Source organism: Lissotriton helveticus, chromosome 1_1 (assembly GCF_964261635.1).
Source record: "Lissotriton helveticus chromosome 1_1, aLisHel1.1, whole genome shotgun sequence".
Taxonomy (NCBI): domain Eukaryota; kingdom Metazoa; phylum Chordata; class Amphibia; order Caudata; family Salamandridae; genus Lissotriton; species Lissotriton helveticus.
Genome location: NC_136057.1, coordinates 827,468,394 through 827,493,867, shown reverse-complemented (window position 1 = coordinate 827,493,867; position 25,474 = coordinate 827,468,394). Strand labels below are relative to the sequence as shown.

The window sequence follows — 25,474 nt, the reverse complement described above, 5'->3', positions numbered from 1 at the left end:
ATAAATACCCCCATGCCCTGACGACTTTGCCACGGTTTACCCAAAATGTGGGAGTTTTCAATGCAATGTAAAACCGTTGAAGTCGATATTCAAAAGCTTGTAATGTAAATTTAGACTGTCCCATAGGCTGCACATCAGCGGAAGTAGGATGGTGGCTATGACAGTAAAAAAAGAAAACTTTAAAGCATTAAAATATGCCACATTACCTTCTGTAGAGATATGACAGACTGGATTAGCCGGAGAACCTTCATCTACTGACACACAAATTGCTATTTAACCACCCTTCGAGTAGCTTTGCCCCTCACTGCATCACCCTAGCACCAACAGGGCAGATAGCGTCTGTGGTAGTTGACACTTTATACAGTTTTTTTTCTTTATGAAGACTGCTTGGATTTTAAGTTGACCCACGCCTGATGATGTGCTTCTTCCAATTCTGTTATTTGTAAACAACAAGAGTAGGCCTTGTCTGTTCAATTTTTTTATTATAAGATTGGTTCTACTGGTCCCAGTGTGCTATGTGTTGTTTAAGTGGGTGGGCATGTGATTGGGGAGAACGTGCTGCATGGTTAAAAACGTATGAGGTCCCAAAGGCAAGACCTTTTGGTTATGCCAATGCTTGTTTTGTTATGTATTAGAAAAATGAACCACTGAATGGCAGCCTCAGCATTCTCGCCTAATATGAAAAGAACTGCTGTCAACAATGCATGAGAGGCTCGCCTGAATTTCCATTTTTAGTAGATCCCGAGGCAAGAGCTGCTTTTTTTATATATAAAATTTTATTTTAATGCTTGAAACCAAACAAGGGAAAGTAACTTAGTAATATGCAACATGTACTATTGTCTTCGAATACATAATGACGGTACATAGAAACACAGTAATCAGTGTTACGTAGATCTTCGCACAACCAAACACACTGTGGATGTGTACAATCAGGGCACATGTACACATCTGTGAGGTCTAGCCAGGAGTAGGACCAGGAGTGCCATTCACAAAGCCCAACTCATAGTAGGCCCTCCACCATCCCTAAATTTTGTAGAACTTAAGGGGACATCCTCTGCTGCGGTATATCACCTTTTCCGCTCCATTTAGAGGTCCAGTCCCCTCTGCCACTCACACACTGTGGGCAACACTGGCACTCCCCAGAAATTAGCCACATCCCCTTTTGCCATCATTCAGCCCAGTATGCTGAAAAGAAGATTAAAGTGTGGGACATCCACATTGTTTGGGATCCCAAACACAAACCGTGGGTCTAACTAGACTGCCACCTCCAATAAGTCTGAAAGTTCCTGAATAATTATCTTCCAGTAAGCAAGTATGCAGGGGCATTGCCAAACCAACAGCCTCAGCACACCGCAAACAACAGTGTGGAGGCTCTCCCCATGTTTTGCATACCCTGTGGAGTACCTTAAATTGGATCAGGCGCAAACACAATTGAATAGCCACTTCGCAAGGGTGCATTAGTGCCGCCTCCTAATCTGCATCTTCGAGGTCATCCACGTCCCGACCCCATCTTTCCTTGCCCAGCGTGTCCAGCATGACGTGGTTGTTGATTGTGCTATATGTGAAGGAGACTGCACCGGTCTCTATCTCTCCCATCAATAGCCGCCTTTCTAACGGGGCATATTTTAGAATTTTGGCCCAAGCCAAACCACTCTGCCTGCCACGAATGGTGTAGCTGTGCATATACAAATAAAAATAGGGATAGGTATAAATTGTATTACTGCAGCACAAAAGAAAAGGCATGATATCCCCATTAGAGGTCTCCGCAACTGTGGTGATGCCTATAGTGTCCCCGGCCCCAAAGTGCTACAGCTTCGCCACCTCTTTCAGCCATGTCCCCATCCAAAGAGGTGTTATGGTAATCTTGTGTGCCTACCCCCAAGCATCCTTGAGGCCCTAACCCAAGCCACCAAAATCACCTTTTATATAGGCAGCAGTCTACGGGACCCTTCCTGCCATGCAGATGAGACCCGCTTCGCACGCTCGAGTTGAAAGGTCGGGTGATCCTTCATATTGATCAAGTGAGCTGCTCAGTAATACCCCTCAGCATCCGGGAGAGTGAACATGTCATTATAAGGATTACTCTGCAGTGTTCTGAGAAACACTCTTGGGTGGACCCAGTCCCACAGCAAGGTTCTCAATTCCCCATTAATATTAGTGAACGCAGTCTCAGAGACCAAGTAATACGTTTTCTGAAGCACATAACAGTTTGGTCAGAGTAACCATTTTGAAAAGGGATACCCATCCAAGTAGGGAGAGAGGAAGCCCCTTTCATCTCTCTACAACAATATGAAAGTTTGACAGAACCCAACCCTCAGTGCGAATGTAGCAAAGCTCCCTCTGTGCCAATACAAAAATCCCCACGGATCCATAGCCAAATGCAGTGGCATAGAATCCAGCAGCTCTCAAGGAGAACAGAGTACTGATTTGTCCCAGTTAATCCTATACCCTAAATGGGCCCAGCATTCCCATAGAAACTGAAAGAGAGCTGGGTCCATTATATAGACAGCCTAGAGCAATATTTTTTCCTCTGGTTTATCATCTTACGAAATCCGGAACCCCTGTTAGCTGGCTAAAATGGTGGCCAGCCATTTCGTCTCAATGTTTAGCAATGAGATTGGGCGAAAAGATTCACATCTACCCCTAGGTTTCCCCTCTTTGGGAAGTCTGACAATGGTAGCTCTCCGGAGATCTGGTGGAGTTCCCCCATTCAAAGTCTGTTTTTCCAACCTGGGACTTCCTTGCAGCCGCGTGTAGCTCAGGAATGGGAACAGTCTCCAACTACTGCACTATGGAGTCAGACACGTGTAGTGGTTGGGCCAGATTGAACTGTTTAAAATAACGAGGAAACTACCACACAATGAGCGTCCATGTTACAAGTATCCCCTGTTGAGGTACGAATAGTTTGCACCTACCTGCTCCCTCCTACTCAGCCACGCCAGAAGCCTACCAGTCTTACCCCTTGACTCATATAGACGGTACAAACACCTACTTTTTGGCCCCTTCTTTCACCAAGTCACAGCACTCTGTCTTCAATGTTGCAACCTGCCTAAGGAGAAGAGGGTCAGCACCCGATCTGGGAGTTCCCTCGAGCTGCAATGACAGATTCCAGCTCCGAGAGCTCTCTTACTGCCCTTCTCTTTTTATGTGCAATCAAGTTTTGGGCCCTAACCTGGAGGACCGTTTTCTATGATCGAGACAATATCACCGTGTAAGCCACAGACCTGATTTTCTGTAAAATAAAGCTCTGTATCCACCCAGAGTCCGCGTGCCACAGTCCTGTCCCGTAAGTCCCAGCCATTCAGCTTTCATCCACTGGCCAGCCGGTGCCTAAGGTGACCCAGTCCGACTAGCAGTGGGGAGTGGTCGGACAATCCCCTCACCAGATAGTCTGCTTGAGCTATGTCCCCCACCTCTCCCATGGGCACAAATACATAGGCGAGCCTCGAACAGACCCAGTGAGCCCCAGAAATGTAGGAGGATTTCCTTTCCGTAGGATGAATCCTTCACCATCTAATCAATTAAGCCTACCCTGTCAGAAAACTGCACTAGCGCCGTCAAAATAGGAGGAACAGTCTGAGCAACAGAACGATCATGGCTCCCTACTATAACGTCACTCAAGTCTCTGCCTAGGACATGTAGTGTGGAAGTAGATTCAACAAGAATTTCTGTAACCTTGGCCAAGGTAGGTGCCTGCCGTCGCAGCGGCACATAAACGTTCAGCATCTCAGTGCGTCCCCGATGACCTTGGACGCCTACATACCTGCAGTTGCTGTCCACCCAGGTTTGGGTCACCTGGATTAGGGGAGGCTTTTTCTCACCAATATGGCAACCTATCGGGCCACGCAGGTGAACCCTGCATGCGGCAGTGTAGTGTATGCCCCCCCCCCCCCTTAGAAAGCAGCTTTGTGTCCCCTGGTGATGAGTCTCTTAGAGGAGAACTATGTCGGACTGCAGCCTTCTAATGTAATGTCCCACAAGCCCCCTCAATCTTGTTCCCTTTACCGTTGACATTCCATGTCAACTATTTAAGGGGTGGGTCTTCTGTCTGACTATTGTGTGACATCTCCCAAAGAGTAGTAGGGTGACTGCATGGCTGGCTAGGCACCCTCTGAAGTGAAATGACGACTCTGCACCATTGTTACCAGCAAAACATAACATAACCCCTCCTTGAAATCTGTATTATCCAACTCAAAAAATATCTTTCTTGGGGATCTTAAGCTCCATTGGAACGATACTAATGACCCCACGATCTCCCTCCTCACTTAGATCCACATACAAAAAACACATCTTTAAGCAAAAGGCATCCTTCTTCCGCATTCATCTAGTTCGTGCCAAAAATAGACCCAGGGAACTCTTGAATATAATACGTAATCAAACTTCCCCAGCACCTCCTAATATGACAGCCTCCTTGGCCAGATGCGACGAAATTGCCCATTTCTTCTCGGAAAAAGTTGCCAAATTGACCAATCCTTCCCTCCCACTAAACCACCCTCCAACCCGCTCCCTTACGACCCTTCTCACCCTCCCTCTTCTCTACACCCCCCCCCCAACCACTCCACTGGCCTCCCTCCTAACACTTCACTGGCTACCAACTCCTCTAACTCACAACTAAAGAACAATGCATCCTTGCTCAACTTCCTCGCCGTCACAGAGCTAGAAGTCCTCAAAATAATTAGCAATCAAACCGTCCTCCCACACAAAAGACCCTGTACCCTCCATTCTTGTCCCCACCCTTAAACACATCATCGCCCCATTCTGGACAAAAATCATCAACACCTCTCTCCACGGGCTGTCTCTCAAATCTCGCCCATAATTAAAAATCCAAACGCGGACCCAAATTACCTAAGCAATATCCGCCCTATCACCAACCTCCCCCTTCTCTCAAAGGTCCTTGAAAAAGGTGTCCTACTACAACTTGACAAACACATCGAAAACTTTAACCTACTTGACCCCCTTCAGTCTGGCTTCAGGAGAGGCTGCAACACCGAAACGGCAATGCTCAATGTCATTGATGACATCCATCAATCACTGGATAATGGCGAGTCCGGCCTTCTTATCCTCCTTGATCTCTCCACAGCGTTCGATACAGTCAACCATTCAGCCTTACTCAATGTTCTTATGACCCGTTTCAGCCTTAACGACACCGCCCTCAAATGGTTCACCTCATACCTTCAACACCGAACTCAGCAAAGAAAAATTCAAAATTGTCTCTCTAACCCCTCTCCCTTGGAGCCCCCCAAGGTTCTATCCTCTCCCCTTCCCTCTTTAACCTCTTTATGGAACCCCTCACTCTCGTTCTTAAACAAGCAGGCATCAACTACCACCTTTACGCTGATGACACCCAAATCTATTACAAGAATAAAACTCACGCTGACATCTTACACCTGAACAACTCCCCTCACAAGATTCAATCCTGGTTCAAGTCAAATCATCTCAAACTAAACCCAAATAAAAATGAAATCATCCTCTTCGCCCCTAAAAAGAACCGTCTACCCATTCAATCATGGATCTCAGACCTTAATGCACTCAACTGCTCACTCACACTGTCCAACTCCGTCAAATCTCTTGGCATTACTATCAACAACACCCTCACCCTTAACGTTCACATCACAAACTCTGCCAAAGAAGCCCTCTTCACTCTCAGTCATCTCAAGAAAATCAAACCATTCTTACCCAACGATGATTTTAAACTTGCAGTTCAATCACAGGTTCTTTCACGTATTGACTGTGGCAATGCCATCCGCAACGGAATCCCCAAGGTCCACCTTGCTCCTATTAAAGCTGTGCTCAAACTTGCAGTCAGGCTCATCACAGACTGTAAACGCTTCAATCATATCTCCCCAGCTCTCAAATCGCTTAAATGGCTCCCTATCGAAGGGAGATCAACTTACAAAACGGCATGCATTACTCATAAAGCACTCCACCAAAACACTCCGCAGTACCTATCCAAGAAACTCCTTATCGCTGATATTACCTGTATTATATTGCTTCAACTCCTACTTGATCCCTCCTTGATTTTGTAATTATGTTTGTTTTTTAACTTTGTTATATGCTTTTCATACCATGTTTGCCTTATTCTATCCTGATCATGTAAAGCGCTCTGATTCCTCTAGGTCTAGCCAGCGCTATATAAAACCTTTAAAATAAATAAACAACTATCCGCCAACCCCCCCCCCCCCACTTTCTCCCCTCATCACAGAACCACAACATCAGACCCAGATCATGCATTAAGAGAGTACAAGAGGTCTGTAGCTTACCACCTGCCTTAACTTACTAACCCCAAAACAGTGTTGGCAACCAAAAGCAAGAACAAGAGAAAGAAAGGAAAAACACACTCTTCAAAGCGAGTGAGTGTTACAGGCAGGGAAAATGCTGGGGGTGGTGAGGATGCAGTGGAATGAACAAGTCACTCTCAGAAATTCAAGCTCAGTTAGTTGGCTTCACTCAGGTGCCAGGCCAACCTCGGCCAGGACTCACCTCTCCCACCGGGCACGTGTGACCCAAGTGCCCCTGTTCCAGATTGGAAATTGTGGCAGCCAGCGGGTGCATGCCGTCACACTCTGGCGAAGAGTCACTTGCCAAAACACATGGCGATGTGTCACCCTGCCCTTCTTATTCTTTTAGCTCAATCAGTGGGGTCCCCTTGAGGCACAGCACAGCACCTGGGCTTGGCTCTATCGCCTTCTCCTCAACGTGCATACCTTTGATTGCGCCCTCCCAAATAAGAAGCACTCTGGCCGGTCCTCTCCCCTACTGCTGGCTGTCTGGGGGGGCCGCTCCTCCAGCAATGTCCATGCCTTAGCAGGAGAGTGAAAGAAGTGTGCCTTACCTTTAAAGAGTACTTTGAGCTTAGCAGGGAACAGAAACTTGAAGTGGAGGAGAGAAAAGTGAGGGAGGTTGCCCACTCAATCACTAGCAGTCTTTCCTGCTGATAAGCCCACCTCCATGCGCAAGCAGAGAACTTTACATTGGCCCGGCACAGTCCCCCATGCCACCGCAGCTTCCACAGCAACATCAGTCCACAGATATAGGCAGCCATCCAGCACCCTGCTCCCTCAGAAGGCGATGCTGGGCCACAGCACCCCCTGAACAAGGTTGCGTTTCTGACCAGTATGCACAGTCAGTTGTGGGAGGGGATTGGACCGACAGTTCACCACCCAGCCCCACAGTATAACTGCAGTCATATGTGGGGAGGGGGTTAGGGGGGAGAGAGGATTGATATGTAAAGGGGAAGCCCCCCCCCCCCGCCCCCAATCAGTCACGCTGTCCCCAGCAAACTTCTTCCAGGGCCCAGGCAAAGAAATCACCTCCAGCTCCACCAAAAAGCAGTTAATGGAGCAGTCCACAGCCCCCAACAGCCAGAGGGGCCCAGTCGCTTCTTACTCCTCACCTGAGCCAGCCTCTCTGGACTACTCCCCAACCACAGGGCCACCGGCAGGGCCTCAGACATCGCCTCCCACCGACTCCTGATCACTGCACACTGCTTCCCAAGCAGCGTCTCAAGGGACAAGCTGCAGACAGACCCTGGCGGATGGCCAACTTGGAGCTTCGCTCTGTGGCATGCAGCCGCACAGCCTGGCTCTGGCGGCCAAAGACACAACAGATGCTAAGCTGCTGCGCAAGCACCAACAAAGGGAGCCACGGGCTGAGGAGATGTGTCGCAGTCAGCAGGGCACCGGCACCTCCGCGGTCCTGCCTTCAAGCTTGGCCAGTTCCGGCACCAGCCTCAGCTCCTGGCCTCTGCCATGATAATGTTGTTGCCATGGCTGCAACAGCCATTCACAGGGCCATAAAGATTGCATACCTGCACTATAGTGGGCAAGCACCGGTCAATGTCGTGACCCGCCGTATCAGGGTGTCGATCAGGGGTTGGGGGGGCAGATAGCGGATGGTTGACTGAACTGCTTCAGGATAAGTTGCAAGCCACCGGAGATCTCGGAAAATGGGGCTCGTTGTCTATCCTGCTGGCCACGCCCCTGCACAAGAGATGCTTGACCAACATATCACATTGAAAATAACCTTGGACAGGGATTTTTAAATATCATTGACATGGGCCAGAACAGAGTACCAGTTGACTGGTGCAGTAAATCGGGAAGGATGAGGCTGCAACTCTGACTGCTACACATACTAACTGCCAGGAATCAGCTCGGGGATGAAAAAAAAAAATCTCAGGACTGTAGTAAGCTGTCTCTCTATATAGTGTACTAAAATGAAGTACACAATCCAGAGTCCAGTCAGTCCCCTATTGGTTTACAGAGGCAAAAGAAGATAATACTAACGCTCTATTTGTGGTAGTGGGGGCGAGCAGTTAGGTTTATCACAGGGTAGTGCTAAGCATTTGTTGTACTCAGAGGCAACAAAGGAGACACACACTCAATAATAAACTTTGATTTACAGTAAGTACTTTCAAAGTTACTATTTTTAAGCGTTCAGAATGTATCACTTTTGTGCGCAATTACGTACCATTAAAGTCAATAGGGAAAAGCAGAAAAATGAATATAAAATGAGGCATTGTTTTCATAAAGTTCACCTTCTCGTTTTAGGCGATAGTAGAACCAGGTTAAAAGTTCCAGCAGCAGAAGATTGGGAGCATGCTGGAGTCGGCTGAGAGCAGGTTGCGGAGGGTGATTTTAACTGGTGCGTTACGAAGAAGGGAGCCATCTGGAAAGACAATGTAAAGGAGAACTTAACGGTAAGTCTGGTGGGTCCCACTCGAGGGACGAGGTCGCAAGGGTCTTGGGACTATGGGAGCGCAGCTGGGTCGTTACCGGGGCTGGTCCAGCCGGGTGCAGAGCAGTTAGGTCAGCAGGCAACTTGAAGAGGCGATTTTTGGACAGCTGGTCCACTGACTACATGGGTGTCAGGTGTCTTGATATCTCGCCAGGTGCATGCTTGTGGGGTAGTTTGAGTCCGGCACAGACTCTTCATCTCGCAGTTTGAAGACGGTCCTGTGCTCCAGTATTAGTACGGTGCGGCTCCGGTAGGTCCTGGTGCCTCCAAACTCAGTGAGGAGACAGACCTGACCCTCCGGAGCAGATGTACTTATTTTGGTACAGGTACTGCATCAGTCGCCAGGGAGCAGCACATCATCAAACCGGAATTAGCAGGATCAGTGCCTGCCTCAAAGGGAGGTTCTTGGTGATTTTTCAAAGGCTGGAGAAGCTCCGGGGTTCTTGGAGTCTTCACAAGTTCAGGACGAGACTGCACCACCAGGATTGTCAAGTCCTTGAGGCAACTAACAGGGTTTGGTGCCAATGTTTACTGCAGCAGGGCTTCAGTTCTTGGACAGCAGCTCTTCTGTTCATCTCTTCTTCTTGCCAGTCGAATAAAGGTTAAAGGTCCAGGTATGCCACCTAAATACCAACTTTAGGGGGCTTTAAAGGGGGAGGCAGGTAGTAGCTGATGGGCTATCTACCTTTAGGGTGTCTACACCCTCTAAGTGACAACTTCCTGTGGAAGGGGCACTGCCATAGCCCTGATAGGTTATATTTCCACCATCCTAAGATTGTGTATTTTCAGGAGAGGGGTTCACATAGAATGACACCTTGGGTGTGGTGCTGGCTGAATGTAGACTCTCCTCCTTGTTTAACTAACTTCCCCACCTTTTCTCCTGTCAAAAGTGGAGATGGGGGCAGGGGGAGGGTGACATTGCCTACTATTTGGGGAAGCCTGGGCTGCATTTCAATGGCAGAAATCACCTTTGAAGCTTCCTGCTCTGGAAGATCATTCCAGCCTGAAGGAGGTGTGAAACATGTCTGGTAGTGGCAGACTGGCTAGGTCTAGTCTGAGACCACACCAGTGCTTGGTAGGTTTTTAGGGGAACCTCCTAAGGGTATCTTGTGCGCATTTATTAATAAATCCAACACTGGCATCAGTGAGGATTCATCAAGATGACAGGTTTGGTACCAAACATATCTGGGTAGAGTGAAGCCATTCTGGAGCTAGGTGCCATGTTGACTCTTCAGTTTTCTCTGCACCAAGACAATCAGCCTACAATGGCAGTTTGCACGGTCTTGGTGAGGGGTCTTTAAGGTGGCCGTAGCCCTGGTGGACCCTCGTCAGTCCCAATGCTCTAGGTACAAGGGGTACCATTTTTCTAGGGCCTTATAAGGTAAGCTGGAGTGGTACAGTTTTAGGAAAAGAACACTGGTACTGGGAGCCTGATTGGCAGGGACCCCGTACACCTCAGTCAAGGTTGCATAAAAAAACCAGGCAAAAAGTGTGTGTGGGTGTGAGGGGGGTAGAGGCTACCTGCAGTAGTCACCTAGATTCTTACAAGGAGAATCAGAAGCAAAGTACAAAAAATTTATTATTTATTTATATGGGAGCTGGAACACAAAGAATAAACTGCTAGGAGCTATAATAACCAGAATAAGGTGGTAACCAGCACTTACCAAATCCTAGGCAAAGCTGTGAGGTCGCTTTGGTGATCTGAAGTCATGCAACTCAAGGAGTGTGAATACAATTTTAAACAAGATAAGTAATCTGGGATCACAAAGTCAAATGATACAAAACAGATGACTGTCTTAAAAAAAACTACATTTTAAGGAGGAATGAAGGCACAAGTCAGACACAAACATGACCTGTCCTACATGCCTTTGTCCTTCGACCAGAGAAATTCGATTTACTGCGAGAGAATTGAAATGACATAGCTCTCAGTGTACCTGTCTGTCCTACAAGTTTACAAAAAGGGCATCCTTGATGCTAAAACAGAGTTTTATACGAGTAGGGTAATGGCAGCAGAGTCTCATTCGAAAGAAATATTCTCTACTGTCCATGAACTTGCATCATCTGGCAGAGCCACAGCCTCTATTCCCCCTTCCCAGTCCCTCTGTAACTCACTCAATGAGTTTTTTATCGACAAAGTCGCAAAAATTAAACTTAACATCCCCCTTCCTTCCCCTACATTTATAAACCCTTCTCCACCCCTCACGGTTTCCAAACTGTTCTCTTTTCCTTTACTGACCACTGATACTCTCTCTCCGCTGTTGGATCGAGTCAAATCAGGATCTCCTTTGGACTTCGCCCCCGCCCATATCCTTAGGGAAATTTATCTAAATTGTCCTACCCCGCCCCTCACCCTCCTCAATGATTCACTCATATACGGCACCGTTCCTAGCTTACATAAATCAGCGGTTGTCGTTCCAATCTTAAAAAAATCTGGCGTCGATTCATCCTCCCCCTCCAATTATCGTCCCATTTCCCTTCTGCCCTACCTAGCTAAAGTCCTTGAGACTCACGTCACGACTACCCTGAGTGCCCACGTAGAGACAAATCACTGCCTCTCCTCCTGTCAAGCCGGGTTTAGGCCCCTGCACTCTACGGAGAAGGTAGTAATCTCGGTAATGGACAGGCTACAGGAGGGTATTGATACCAACGTACCACAAGCCCTGATACTTTTAGATCTGTCCGCCGCTTTTGACACGGTGGACCACTCCATCCTCCTCAGCCGTGTCAGGGCGGCGGGCATAGAGGGCTTGGCCCTCTCGTGGCTTGAGTCCTTCCTAACTGGGTGAACTCAAGCGGTCCATCTGGCCGGCTTCGCCGCGGCCTCCCGGGGTTCCTCAGGGATCGTCACTTTCCCCCCTTTTATTTAATTTATACATCTACCCCCTCATTTTTATGTTACAGCAGCTGGAGGTCACGGTGTTTAACTATGCCGATGACCTCCAGCTAATCTTCAATCTTTCCCCTTCCCCTTCATCTGCCCAGAATGTCCAGTCAGTTATGACGTTCATCCAGGACTGGATGAGCTGCAACCACCTCAAACTCAATCCAGACAAGACCGAGTTGGTCTTGACCGGAGGTGGTTGCAGTCCGTGGTCCCCTTCCTTTTGGCCCCCCTCTTTTGGTGCCCCTCCACTCCCTGTCTCTAAAGTTAAAACCCTTGGGATTTTCTTAGATTCACAACTTTCTATCCATTCACATATTGGTTCAGTCGTTTCTTCTCGTTTCTTTTCCCTAAGAATAATTAGGAAAGTCTCTCGGTTTTTTTCCCTCCCTGCCCTAAAAATTATTGTCATGGCCATGGTACTGTCTCGTATTGATTATGGTAATGCAATCTACAATGGGGCCCCAGCCTACGCGATCCGCCGTCTGCAGCTGGTGCAGAATCAGGCTGCTCGCCTGATTCATGGCCTCCCTAAATATCACAGGGCCAGTCCATTACTTAAAGCTCTACACTGGCTGCCGGTGCGAGAGCGTGCCCTTTTTAAACTTGGCTGCCTCACGTTTCAGGCTAGGTCAGGCACTGCCCCTAAATTTATATGTTCTGCCATTGTGTCTTACCTCCCAGGCAGAGAGCTACGCTCCTCGCACATGGCCCTCTTAGTCATCCCCCGCTTTAAAAAACAGAGGGCGGGTGGAGCGAGGTTCGCTGTCCTGGCCCCAGCATTCTGGAATTCTCTCCCTGTTGCCCTCCGTACAACACCCTCTTATGCTCAGTTTCGCAGGGAACTCAAAACCCTCTTATTTGCGCAAGCTTACTCTGTCTAAACCGCCTCCAACTGCTACCGTCTACTGCAACTCAAATAGCGCCATGAAACCGCTGGGTGAAAGTGCGCTGTACAAATGTTTTTAAATTCAAATTCAAATTCAAGAAGGACCTGCTTGAATGAGATATGGTCTAGATGTACTGGCAATACTTAGGTAAGATACAGGTTCAATGAAGAGGAAGCAAACATAAGTTCTATGAGAATACAACATTTTCCAGTGCCTGCTTTTGTCAGTGAAGAGACCACTTTCACGTTGCAATTCACTCGATCAGCAGAAAGTGAAAAATACATTTTACACATACCGTACCTGCCAACTCACACGGCGCCACCGTGTGTCACACGATTTTGGCCCCTTCACACGGTCACCTGGAGAGGAGCCAAAATCACACGGTGGCAGGGAGGACGAGCTGAAAACTCCTGTTAACAGTGGAGTTTCAGCTCGTTTTCAGAAACTGCAGTCAGCCGATGTCCATTAAAAGCCATGAAAGCATTTAAGGACATAGGTGACAGCCTCCATGACCCTTTGTTTTGGGGGGGTTTTGGGAGGGGGTGGGGGGCTTAGTGAGATTCATAGTGCCTCTTAGATAGCTCTCAGCACCAGGTCCCCTCCTCACACGGTGAACCGATTCTGTAAACTGGCAGGTATGACATACACAATTCTTTTTAAAAACATGGATCAGAAGGAAATAACAGGATTCTAGCTTTGGTGGTAAACCTGATCTTAAGTACAGAAAATAATTTATATTAGTTCTAAATTGCGGCGATCATGTTTCTTAAGAGATAGTTTCAGACAGCAAAAGCATTTCATAACCGAGACTAGGTTGAATATCCCCAGACCTCCAACTGCACAGCTATTTTAGTTTTGATAAAAAACACAGGTCAATGATTGTCAGAAAAAACATGTTTCCATGATAAAGTCTCATCACCAAAAGGCTCAATTAATTAGAAGAATTAGCTTGTGAGCCCCTACAACAAAGAAAATACAGTTACAACTAGGCAAATCAAGTGTAGGAGAGAATGTGACCATGCCTATCATTTAGCATTTACCATTGAGGCATTCAACAGGGGATGCAGCATGAAAATATTTATATTCATCCCAACTGGAATGAATATTTTTAAGATACAGTTTTGCACAGACCCCACACAATGGTTTTTATTTTAAAACACACACTAAGCAACTAGTGTGCTTATTTTTGGAAAGGATAAGCTATAGGATTCAATTGCATTTTATTATTTTTTTAACTCAGAAAAACTTTAAATATAGCAAGAAAGTGAATTATTAGTTGTGGCGGATAGTACTCCAACACAATTAATAAAGTCACTTACTTGTTCAGTCAGAGGTTTCTGTAATTTCAACCTCAGCTCAACCCCATGTAGCTGTAGCAAAGGGCAGACAGTCTTAACTTAAAGAAAATATGTACAGCATTTACTAGCACCTAACCAATTAAAAAGTAAAAAACACAATAATCCCACTCCAATATATAAAATCAAGAGAAACATTTGCAAAATGAAACGAAACAAAAAATCAGTAAGGGGAACAGGATAGGAATATTTAAAGGATTCAAGTGGGAAAAGCACCAAAGTAAAGTATCCAACGTGAGTCAATGGTAACAGTAGACTGGGAGCAAGGTATAATTCCAGGCCGCCTGCGATGGAGCTCCTATTGGAAACACCAAGCAGATTGGTCTTTGTGAAAATCTTGACACTAAAACATTTGAAATTCTTTCAAGCCACACTTCAAAAAAGGACTTTGTCCATTTTTTAAAAAGAAAAACATTGAAATATCCCAATCAGAATCGCACTTCACCACTTTTTGAGAAGAAAAATCCTCCTCAATAGGGTTCCTGCAGAAACTGTATCCAGCAACGTGGAACTGAAGGCTAGATACCTAAAGCAGTTTGTTCTCACTGCCGCTTTAGAGGTTTCTCAGAGAAAACTTCATGGTCACAAAGCAGAATAAAACATAGCTGTTTTTTCTGAGGTGCACGGATCTTTGAGTAGAACAAAGCTGAAATCCAATCAGACACCATGAATGTGCCGGTTGGCCACTTTGTAGCGTTCAGCGGAATCTCTGGAAGAAAACGTTTTCAAGTTTTCTTCTGGTGCCCAGATAACCACAGGAGTACACTTCTAAGGCAATCAGCACCTCCGGTGAGGCACTTAAAGACTCTCATGGTGTCAGGCAGAGGCCAGCAGCAGGTCCAGGGGCAGTTGCTACTGGTCAGCTGGGCACTTGAGGAACATGTTCTCTTGCAGCTATTGTGTCCCTGTAGGTACAAGAGGTCAGGCAACTGACCCTTGGAGACCTTTGTCCTTGGTACAAGTGGGAGCAGGTCCAGCACTTCAGGGATCCTCACAGGTTTTAAACAGTAGGTGCACTCCTTCATCTGTTCTTTTCCAGGCTGAGAAGGTATTCCAAGGATGGTGCAGTGAGGTGCGACTTTATGCCTGGCACCAGCTAGAAGGTGGAATGACTCTGGACTCTTCCCTGACTAATGGGGGATGAATTTCCCTGGGGCAACCTCAACTCACTTTTGCAACAGTTTCGGTTTGTTCTACTGCAAACAGCCCCAGAGTGCATTGTACTCTCAAAATCCAAGATGAGGAAACAGTTCTCCCCTTGTGCAGAGCTAGTGTGCCCACCCAGAGGTATGGCAGGTGTAATGAGAAGTACACTCTTTAGTTATCACTCAAAACTTGTTCTAAGATTCGCTTTCCTCCCACTGGGTTTAGTGCCAGCTTGACTATGGGGATGAGAGTATGGCCTTTTCAGGAGTCATCCGACATTTGCTTGTGACAAGGGCAGGTCCCTTTGAAGTTAATTAAGTTCCAGGGCCTAATCAAACTGATCTCCTTTCAGGGGACAAAACACCTCCCCACTCCCAGATCACGGACCCTGAACTATGAGCAATTTTCACCCCACTTTAAAGGTCAAGCACTTGATGGTCAGCTGCTGGAAAGCTAATGTAAATTGGCTTTAACGAGCTTCAGGAAGGTAAAGGGTATTTTTCTAGAAGTTACCTTTCCTAAATACTTATTAAAAATCAGACCATCTTTGAATTAGGCTTTTATTAAAAAGAGAGGGTGCATTATTTGTCTACCTAGTCCCAAACCAGAGATACGTATATAATATTTTAAAATCGGTATGCTAGTTTAATATGACAGCCATGAAAAAATAGCTTTTAGAGAACTTGTCACTGCAGGGCATGGTAACATTACATTTGTACACATCACATTGTTAAATTCCATGTGCCCTACCTTGTCCCCTACCACATAGGGCTGACCTATTAATATTTAAAATGAAAGTCTTTCCCTTGTCAAACTTGTTATTTGACAGCTTGGGCTGCAGCAGGCTATACGGTTAGGCATGGAGCCTTGTTTTCCTTTTCACAATAGTGGGTTGCTAAATAAGTGCTGCAGTCCACAGGTGACTTAACTTTCTATGCCATGGTTGTAGTTTCTAAACTATGGCTTTACAGGAGAGTTAAATATGCCAATCAGAGACAAGCACGTTTTTACATGTTTTAGGGGTCATAGCACATACACTGGGCACAGGACAACAGAGCCTCAGTTTTCCGAGTCTAAAAAATAGTCGTACAAATCATCAATAATGAGAGTGACCAGAGAGAAAATGAAATAATTTCACAAATTTATTTTGCACAAGTGCATATTGTGGCAATGGCACCAAGGTGTTGGATTTTCTTTAACAGGGAACACCTGCAATAGTGTTTAAAGCTAATGAAAAATACTACATATAATTACACAGAAGACAGACCTGAAACCCCCACAGCGAATGCTGACGGAAACTACAGAATATCTGCATGTAGGGGTTTAGTGTTTCTCATGCAGTGGCCTTATGTACATTCTGAAATCTGTAAGGAGTAACACTTTTGTTTATTAAATCTCTTGATAGTGCAACGGTTTTGTTGTAAGTGTGGTTAAATTAAAATGTTTCTTAATGCAGAAGTGAAAAAAGGATGTTTAAAATAAGATGATGTGCACTGAAAGATGCAATGGAGTCTGGTTGCCACTGAATCAATTTCTTAATAATGTCTCATGTTCCATACAACATTTTTAAAAGTTAAAGTGCACTTGAAATTGAACATTGTCGTTTTAGAGACAGACCCGTGTTTTATTATAGGAAATAGGTAGTTCATGTGCTTCCAAAGTGAATTAAGGGTGAAAAATATAATTTTAAGGCTTTTACGTTTCTTGACATAAAAATAACGTGTATTTCTACGTAGTGTTTTCTGGAAGATTTTTTAAGATGTGCTTGTTATAAGACACATTTAGAGATTCAAATTCTATTTTGGCTGCTTTTATGCCAGTACACATTTTGAATAAACTCATTCTGCTAAATGTATAGCCACATTCCTAAAAACTACTATCAAAATAAGAGAAACCCTTGTTTGATTTAAGTGTTTTTGTGTAAATGCATATATGTTTTACTTTTTTGCTATGTAAAATAACTTTTTTATTTCTGATAAGTTTTTATCTGTACTTTTTATGGTTGCGAATAAGTGGTAACCGAATAAAAGGAATAAACTGAACTGAAATAAGGATTTCCAAATTGGCCTAAGTTTTATTATTCAGATGTTGGCAATCTTGACATTCGTGTTATTTGTAAGGTGCTTGAATGGGCCATGGCCAATAAAGAATGCTAGGAGTGCCTCTCCTGTAGTTTTAGTAGTAACTGGTCAAATTTAAAGGGGAGAAAATAAATTGTAGATTATTATTTTGAACAATACAACTAAAAATCTTTTACAAATATTGAGGGTCAGTCTTCTACATGAAGCCTTTCTTGGGAAAATTGTATTGGAATGTACCTACACCATATCGCGATCTAGCTCTATACCGGATGCAAATGAAATTAAAACCCTTCTCTTCCCTTCCCCACTACATTGTATATCATTAGTTTTTTTCCTTACATGCAACTAGACCATATTACACGCCTTGCATACTGCAATATTTAGGGGCAGTACTTGAGCTTTCTTGAGTCTGTAAACTACTTGCTTCCCGTTTCTGGACCGATTCATGTACGGTGGGATCAGTCATGATCTAGACCCATTCCCCAGCCTTCTACCTTGTACTCTCTCATTTTGGGTCTCTAATGCTTTGTGGGTTTCCAGTGAAGCTGAACATTTGTGTTTAACCAAATTCAGGACACAAACGCCCAAGTAGATGACCTCCTATTTTTTGTTAGTAATGGGTGGCTTAGAACTGGCACACTGTTGTTTATTCAGCTCTCTTCTATGTTTTCTACCTGGCATACTGACAAAGATGTATCTACTCATGTGCCCTTTGCTATGGACTGTATATATAGTATTGTAGACATTCATATTACCGTAGTCTTGCCACAGTTCCAAGGACAAGGTTCCCGATAGTCCATTCTTTCAAAATGAGTCGGTGTCCTCTCAAACTTACTCTCTTGGCTAAGGACTGCCAAGTTTGCTTGGAATATTTAACAAAGACTCATAAGTCCATTCTGGATACACATATGCTTCAATGGAAAAGAAACAGATGTTTTTATAAGCTTACCTGCGAAATACAACTGTCACTCAGAAAGGGGAATGAAGACTGACTACAAATTGTCTTACCTACTTAAAGGACAGTTACTAGAATCCCTACTGAACTCTCACACAAAATGCATTTCCGAATATCCGGTGATCCGTTTTACACTTTTCCAGTATTAATATTTTAAAAATGAGGATCAACAGCCATTTTGTACCCTCAAAATCAATAACACTTGTTCTTAAAAGACTACAAGTAAGTAACTGAACAACCTGCACTTGAGTCAACGTGAATTTATATCACTTACTGACTCGGCGATTGGTGAGTGGATACCTTGATTTTATGGTTGTTCGCTCTTTATGAAGTTCAATAGCTCTTTTCTTTGTAGCTCTATTTTTTCTTTCTGTAGACAATTTACTTTACCTGGCTGCTGCCTTTATCACCGATGCGGTTGACATCATTCAGGGTCTCTGTCATCAACAGTGATTGTTCTTCTGCAGGTTGCATCCTCTATATCCATACTATGGAGTCAGAACGCCCTTTTCAGATCTGCCCACTGGACCCGAGGCTTCCAAAGATTTGGTACACTTAAAAGTTCTTCATAAACAATTGAACATGGTCCATAGCAGCCTTTGCAACCTTTGCCTGCACAAGCACATTATTTGAACTAAATAAATTATTTGTCATGCTGTGAGGTTATGCCCCAAGAGTAGGATTGAAAAAAGTGGAGATTAAAAAATGACAGCCAGCATTCTCAACAGGAGCAGACCAACAGCAAACAGAATAGCAATTATGCGCAATCTGACGATAAAGATCATCATAACAGCAGGGTTACACAAGAATTCAATAGCCAATATATATTTGAATTGGAAGAAGACACCTACAATGTCACTGGCAACATTTTATTAGTATAAATTGTAAGAAAAACAAGTTTCACAGAACTTTTTTTTTTTTGCATAATTCCATCTTGACATCGGCCATCTTCAACCTCAACATGAAGCTCTCAACCTTCTCAAATTCCTAAAATCTCTGTAGGGTCTCAGCAAGAGAGTCTTCCAAAGAAGCCAAAGTTTAAAAATGCCACCACAAAGAGGTAGACTATTCCTGCTAGAAACTGCTTCCGAACTGCCATTTATACTCTCTTCCTCTTGAATCAGGATGGTGGCACACTGGCCCCTTTAAGGACATCCTACATGTACCAGCAAATCTCAGGAAGGGCCTGAAGAAATATGATCACCCTCTCCCCCATTGGAATGTAACTCCGACTGCCCTTGCCACCTAGTACTATTTTAGAATGTAAAATACTAACATTTCAATATTATATAGGTAAGTATATTTAAAAGTATTCGAAATGGAAATAAAATAACACTTCTATATACAAATAGATTATGCGTATACATATTATAAAATGATACATGAAAAGATGAGGATACGGCAGATAAGAGAGAACGAATGATAATGAACATAAGTTCAGAGATTTAAAGAACCCAACAGGATTGAAATGCAAAATCCGAGGACAGTGGGAAGGGGTTGAGGATGGGGGGTGTCAGCGAGAAAGACTGAACTTCCGTAATTCTAAGAGAGCAGTCACACCATTATAGAAAGGGAGGCCACGCTAAAACCATAATACTCAGTTTGTTTAGGTTTCTCTCTTTATTTTTTCCATTACTCTCACTTACCTGGTTTAATTCTTCGCAGGTAACTAAAAGGGTGATGAAGAAGAGGGGACTGCTTCAGACCAACCCACAGGAAGATGTCCACCTTGTGGAGGGAAGAAGACATGTTTTGTAGGCCTATCAACATTTTGGATAAGACTGAAAGAATGTTTTGGAAATATAACAATAATTCAAAATAAACTTCACTTTATTCCCTTCTCTGGGCCCTCAGGTTTTATTGAGTCATGCGAATTCCCACCACTAAGACAATACATAAACATTCAACAAGATGTTCAACATCATACACACAGGGTGCTTTTATTTCCAAAATATTGCCTCAGCTGCTGCTGCTGCGAGTATGAAAAAGGTCATGAGCGGAGGAAATCTTTCACTGGCTTGGAGGCACGAGCAAATGTTCTGTATTTGGCTTGCATCTTAATAGAAATATGAGAAGACAATCTTGATATTTGTGCTGGTGGCGGCAGACAAACAATACTTGAGGTTCCTGAGCAATCACCCACAATGATAGCATACCACTTCATATGTCCTTCATTGGTCTGCCAGTTCACAGTTATGGATTATTTGATAGATTGTTTTGGTGTTCTTTAATCATAACTTTGTCCTCATTCAGAAACTGATTGCTTTCGGGAGTGGTTTGAGAAGTGTTTTTCCCTTACTTGTTTGAGTGCTAAAATTCCATTTCCCCTACCCCTTCAGTAGTGTTTTTCTGTCTAATGTTAATAGAAGCATGAATGTGGATGCAAATCTAGTGGTTAGTATAATGCTTAAAATTCTGTATGTGTCTATTTACTGGTCTTTGACTGACTTAGACCATCTGTCATAACCTAGTATTATAAAATGCTAAAACACTTGAACCTAAAAGATACTTGCACACAGACTATTGTTATGAAGAACAGATTAGTTAATTTTGAATACAAAGTCAGGGTCTTTAGTGTATTTGGACGGTAATCCTAGTTTTTGTACAATATGCCAAATTACTTACATGTAGGTCATTAGGGTCATTGTCGACATTGCTAAGTTAGCATGAGCTCTGCTGCCATGATGCTGCTTTTGCGCACGTTACTACATGACTTTATTTTGCAAGACTCCGTTTGTGCCTTTCACATGAGAACATTCTGCTTTCTGCGTTCTCTTCTTGTTCCTGGAGTTTAGTCTGAATACGATGTGCAAGGTCAGTAAACAATGTCCCTTGTTATTCTGTTCTGGTCAGTCCCTAGCACCTAGACAAAACATGCTAAACACAACTGCACTGCTGGAAACTCGTGCTTTGATATTACGGGGATGCATGTTGTAAAAAACACACACTTGGCGCAAGACCCTTCCTTGGAGAAGAGCTGTGCAGTTCCTATGATGTAAAACTTCCATCTAGGCATTAAAGTATAGGGTCTGCTGACAAAGCCCAGAGATCTTCCTTTATATAATAAACTTCAACATACCAGGGGGAAGGGTGGTTCGGCCTTATAGTCCATTTTTCAGTGTCTGTATATGATGACATCTCCCCCTTTATGTTCCATGGAATTGTAACTATGCCAACTGTTTAGGTTTATGCATTTTGTTACTGGTAGTGGCTTGTATACTGCATTATAGAGCACAATACTTAAACTAAACATTTTGAACTATAACCATGACTCTGACAATTCTTATGGTGGAAAAGTACGAGTGAGTGAGCGAAAGGCTACGTCTTGCTACCGCGATTCCCGAGAGAGTCGGTAGTGTTGTGTTCTGGATTGTCTAATAATTTGTAGCTTTGTGATTATGTAGGAGAACGAATAAGACACTATGGCTAGTCGGTTTTGGGATTTTGGGTACTAAGATGGTAGGAAGATACAACCCCTATACACTGTGTTCCTAGTTTCCAGCGCATAGTTCTGTGTATGTGCAGAATCCCCACAAAAGAAACACATAGGTATTTTGATAGAAAGATCAACATCAAATCATTCACAATTTTGGTTTATGGCAGTCGACAGTTACCATTATTTTAAATATAATTGTGTAGTTCTAGTACAGTTTATTAGTTAGTTAGGCCAGAAATTAGTGAAGTAATGCTATAAGGAACTGTGGCCCAGATTACGATGGTGGTCAGACTGCACAGACAGGCACATCAGTGGCAGTCCGAACGCTGGATTACAATCCCAGTAGTCGGAACCGCAGAGGTCAGGGGGAAGACCGCTGCCTGCGACAGGATGAGTGATCCCGATGGGGTGGCGGTGCCAAAGCAGGCTCAGCCGTCTGGATTACGATATCACTTTTCAACAGCCTTTTTATGTCGGGAAGACCGCCATGAAAAGGCTATCGGAAGCGCAATTTGGGGGCCCCAAGCAGGGCCCTCTTCCGCCATGGGCCACTGTAAAGTAGCCTGGGGTTACATGCAGTTCTCCCACTCACCACCATGCAAAGTATGCCATGCACAACATGGTACGCTGTCAATGGACATGCTGGTAGTGCTCCTATCATGGCGGCTTGTGCTGCAGCCCTTTCCCCTTGGCTGCAGCACAAGCCGCTGTGATAAGGTGCACTTTCCAACAGCGAGCACGGCAGTCGCATCATAATGCGGCGGTCGTCTGCTTGCCTGGCAGTCTCCTGATCATTGCTTTATCTGGCTGCGGTCTGACCAACCACCATCGTAATCGGCCTCTGTATGAGTAAAGTAGTGAGCACGGGCAAAAGAAGCAAGATGATTCCCCTATTTGTAAGGAGTAATTGTGGTAACATGTCATACCGAATAAACAAGCACCTGTAAATCCAATAAGCCCTGCCTATGAGAGACCTTATTAGCTTTGTCAATTTATATTTAGACGTACTCCACAGCAGCACAGGTTTTTGTGCAACATGGCTTGAAGTGGGGAAAAAAATGATGTGACCAGCGTTGGCTGCGTCAGATCTTTTTTTCAGCTCTGTTGCACTGCAGCCCGGGCTAAGCTTTCATCAACTGAAGCTAAAAGAATCAAGAACATTTGTGATACTGAAAATGTAATAGGAAGGAAACATCTGACAAAATATAGACAGTTGAAAGATAATATTCGCCTCAGTCTTAATAAAAATCAGGATTTTCTATCTATGTTTTACCTCAGAAAAGCTGCATCTTACTACAGGTCCAGAGGCTCGTATTATGCCCATTCACCTCTACCCATCCTAAATGTTGAGGCTCTGGACCAAATTAGCAGATCTAACAATGTCCTCTAATCTTATTTCATCCAATGAGGTGGTCATATCGCCTCTTGTGGAATGAGCCCCCAAAAGATTTTATAGCTTTTTCAGACAAAGACATAGCCATAGCCCATCTGGATGAAGTAGGAAACTGTACATAAGCATTTTTTCCCATAAAGATTAACAAAGGAGGAGAGCATATACTCAAGTCAGTAGTTTTCTATTCATATTATTTAGGGCAACTAAATAAATCTTTAGATGAGAAGGAACATAAGGATATTCAACACAAGTGAAAGCATTCATTTTGCATCTGGTAACAGAAAGAACAACTCTGAAGGAGAATGTCTAGTAGAAACACCCAGAGCCGTTTTTTTTTTTACTCTTTCAAAAAGAAATTGAGCAGATTAGTGAGGTTAGGCAATTGTAGTCAGACTACATTTGGATCAACTGAAGAATTAGTTCAACGTCTCATGTTGACTATTAACAGAGTTTAAAGGGTGAAATATCGGCTGTTCATCAGCAATACACAGACTAACTGATGTGCCAACAGGAGTTAGTCCTTAAAATATATAGAGCCAGCAGAATAGTTTGTCTGTACCCATTAATAGAGATGTAAACCTCGAAAGGAAATTCAGAACTGAAAGGAAATTTTCAAAAATAAGTTCGGAATTCCTTTCCACACACCAACCACCCCCAAGCTTTTTTGTAAGTCTTGACGGTACCCGGAACTCAAGAAGATTTTAAGAGGATACAAGCTCGAGGTAAAAGGCAGGTCAGTAGCCAAGAATTCCAGGAAGGTTTGAAGCAATCCTAGGAGTAAATTATTACTCTTGCTGTGGGGATCTTAAAGGAGGTGAGGTTAAAATGGTAGCAATACAGAAATATCTATGGCCATTTTAAGGAGAGATATGAACCGGGCCATGGGCATCCAGAATGGGGAACCAATCCTGAGACAGGAATTTTCTGAAATTGGTTGCTAACGTAGATGAAACGTATTTTGTAATCAGTTAACAGTGGGCAAGAAAATGGGATGCAGACCTTGAGAAAAGGATGAGAAATATCGGCTCAGTATCCTTGGGGGAAAGAAAGGTCGGCCATTGGTATTGCTGAAACTAGCCACCACATGGGAACCGTTGTAACAGGTTACTAAAGTTGTTTTGGCACTCAACAGTTCCTAGAACCACCTGCTTTGTCAAACAATGCTTCCCAATCACCCGCTTCAGAAAGTACTGCACATTGTAGAGTGAAGTAAAGACTTGATCTATCTTCCCATTCTTTTTGTAAAAATGTCAATGAAAAAAGTAAACCCTGAGCTACTGAACCAGTCTCTGAGATTGCAAGTTCACACACTTTCTAATCAATCTTTAGCAACAAGACTGTGTCGTTCCAGCAAAATAGCCACTTTGACATTATCAGCCAAAACAAAAGTCTGGTTAAGCCCAGGTAGACATGTCAGTCTCCTGAATCCCTACACTCGTTGCTTGTTCCAAGAGTTCTACAATCTTAGTATGTGGATCCATCATATCTAAAAGCTTATCCTGGCAGGGGACACAAGCCTTCTCAATATCATTATTAAGATCAATAAAACAAATCACCTTTTACTTGTTTCACTGACCCCTTAAACTCTTTGTAATAAAATAGACACATGATCATAGAGATGCCAGGACTTGAACACTTTACCTTCAAAATGAGAGCCCTACACCTTAATCTTTAGGCTAGAAGTGACACTCCCACTTTTGTTGACATATGTAGCCATTCTAAAATCGGTTACAGGGGCAGCTATGGAACTGGGGTGCTGAATCATAGACAGATTAGATATAGGGTTCACATTAGCATGTAGAACAACGGACACTAGTTCTAGGTTACTCCTATCTACAGGGAGAGGGACAATGGACATACTTTATCTTTTTGACTGGTCTGCACTAAATCAGAAAGTGTTGGAATCATTCAATTATCTGAATCAGTGACATTTAATAATCATAAACGTGTGCATTCTACACAACAAGACTTTATGTCTTTTGCTTTCTACCTTGAGAGAGGAGGTTCAAATGATTAGCTATGTATTGTTATGTTTGGGCTGTTGGGAAGTGCTAATCACAATGCAAAAGTAATAGAACCACCCCAGTTATCTGAATCAGTGGTATAATTACAACCCTTTTGTGCATTCTCTAAAAGGACATTTCTTCGTCTTGCATCCTCTAGACGTGAGGGTCAAAGGATTGACTGAGTGTCCAATTCTTTGGGCAGCTGAAAACTAACCACAGTACTGAAAGAGTCTGAAATCCATTATATAGAAAGCCCCTAGACCTTATGAAAATGTATGCTTGATTTAAAAAAAATGTTTACCTCTTGACTGTACAATGGCAGCCTAACCAAAACAGTGCGGTCCCCTAGAATAGGATGAGTGCAGCCAGCTACTACCAGTAGGTGAGGGTCAGGTTTTATTAACTGCCCAGGCACTGGAGCCTATGCCAGGAACTTTCAAACAGAAAGGGAGATGGAATAATATAGGTTATATTCTAGCTGTTTACTTCTTCTTCAAAACCAAATTCACATGAAAAATACCACGCATTTCATATAAAAATGTATCAGAATCTACATTTTACATGAACCATTACAACAGTATTCACACACATATATACT

At 43.9% G+C, this 25,474-nt stretch overlaps 1 protein-coding gene across 1 annotated transcript in view; it reads right to left on the bottom strand.

Annotated features, from left to right (window-relative positions):
• Nucleotides 1-25,474, bottom strand: part of MRPL42 (mitochondrial ribosomal protein L42) — a 199,543-nt gene that overhangs the window by 122,266 nt on the left and 51,803 nt on the right. The window contains exon 2 of the mRNA XM_078655671.1: nt 19,688-19,769. Coding sequence (XP_078511797.1) covers nt 19,688-19,769 — 82 coding nt within the window. The remainder of the gene's footprint in view (nt 1-19,687; nt 19,770-25,474) is intronic.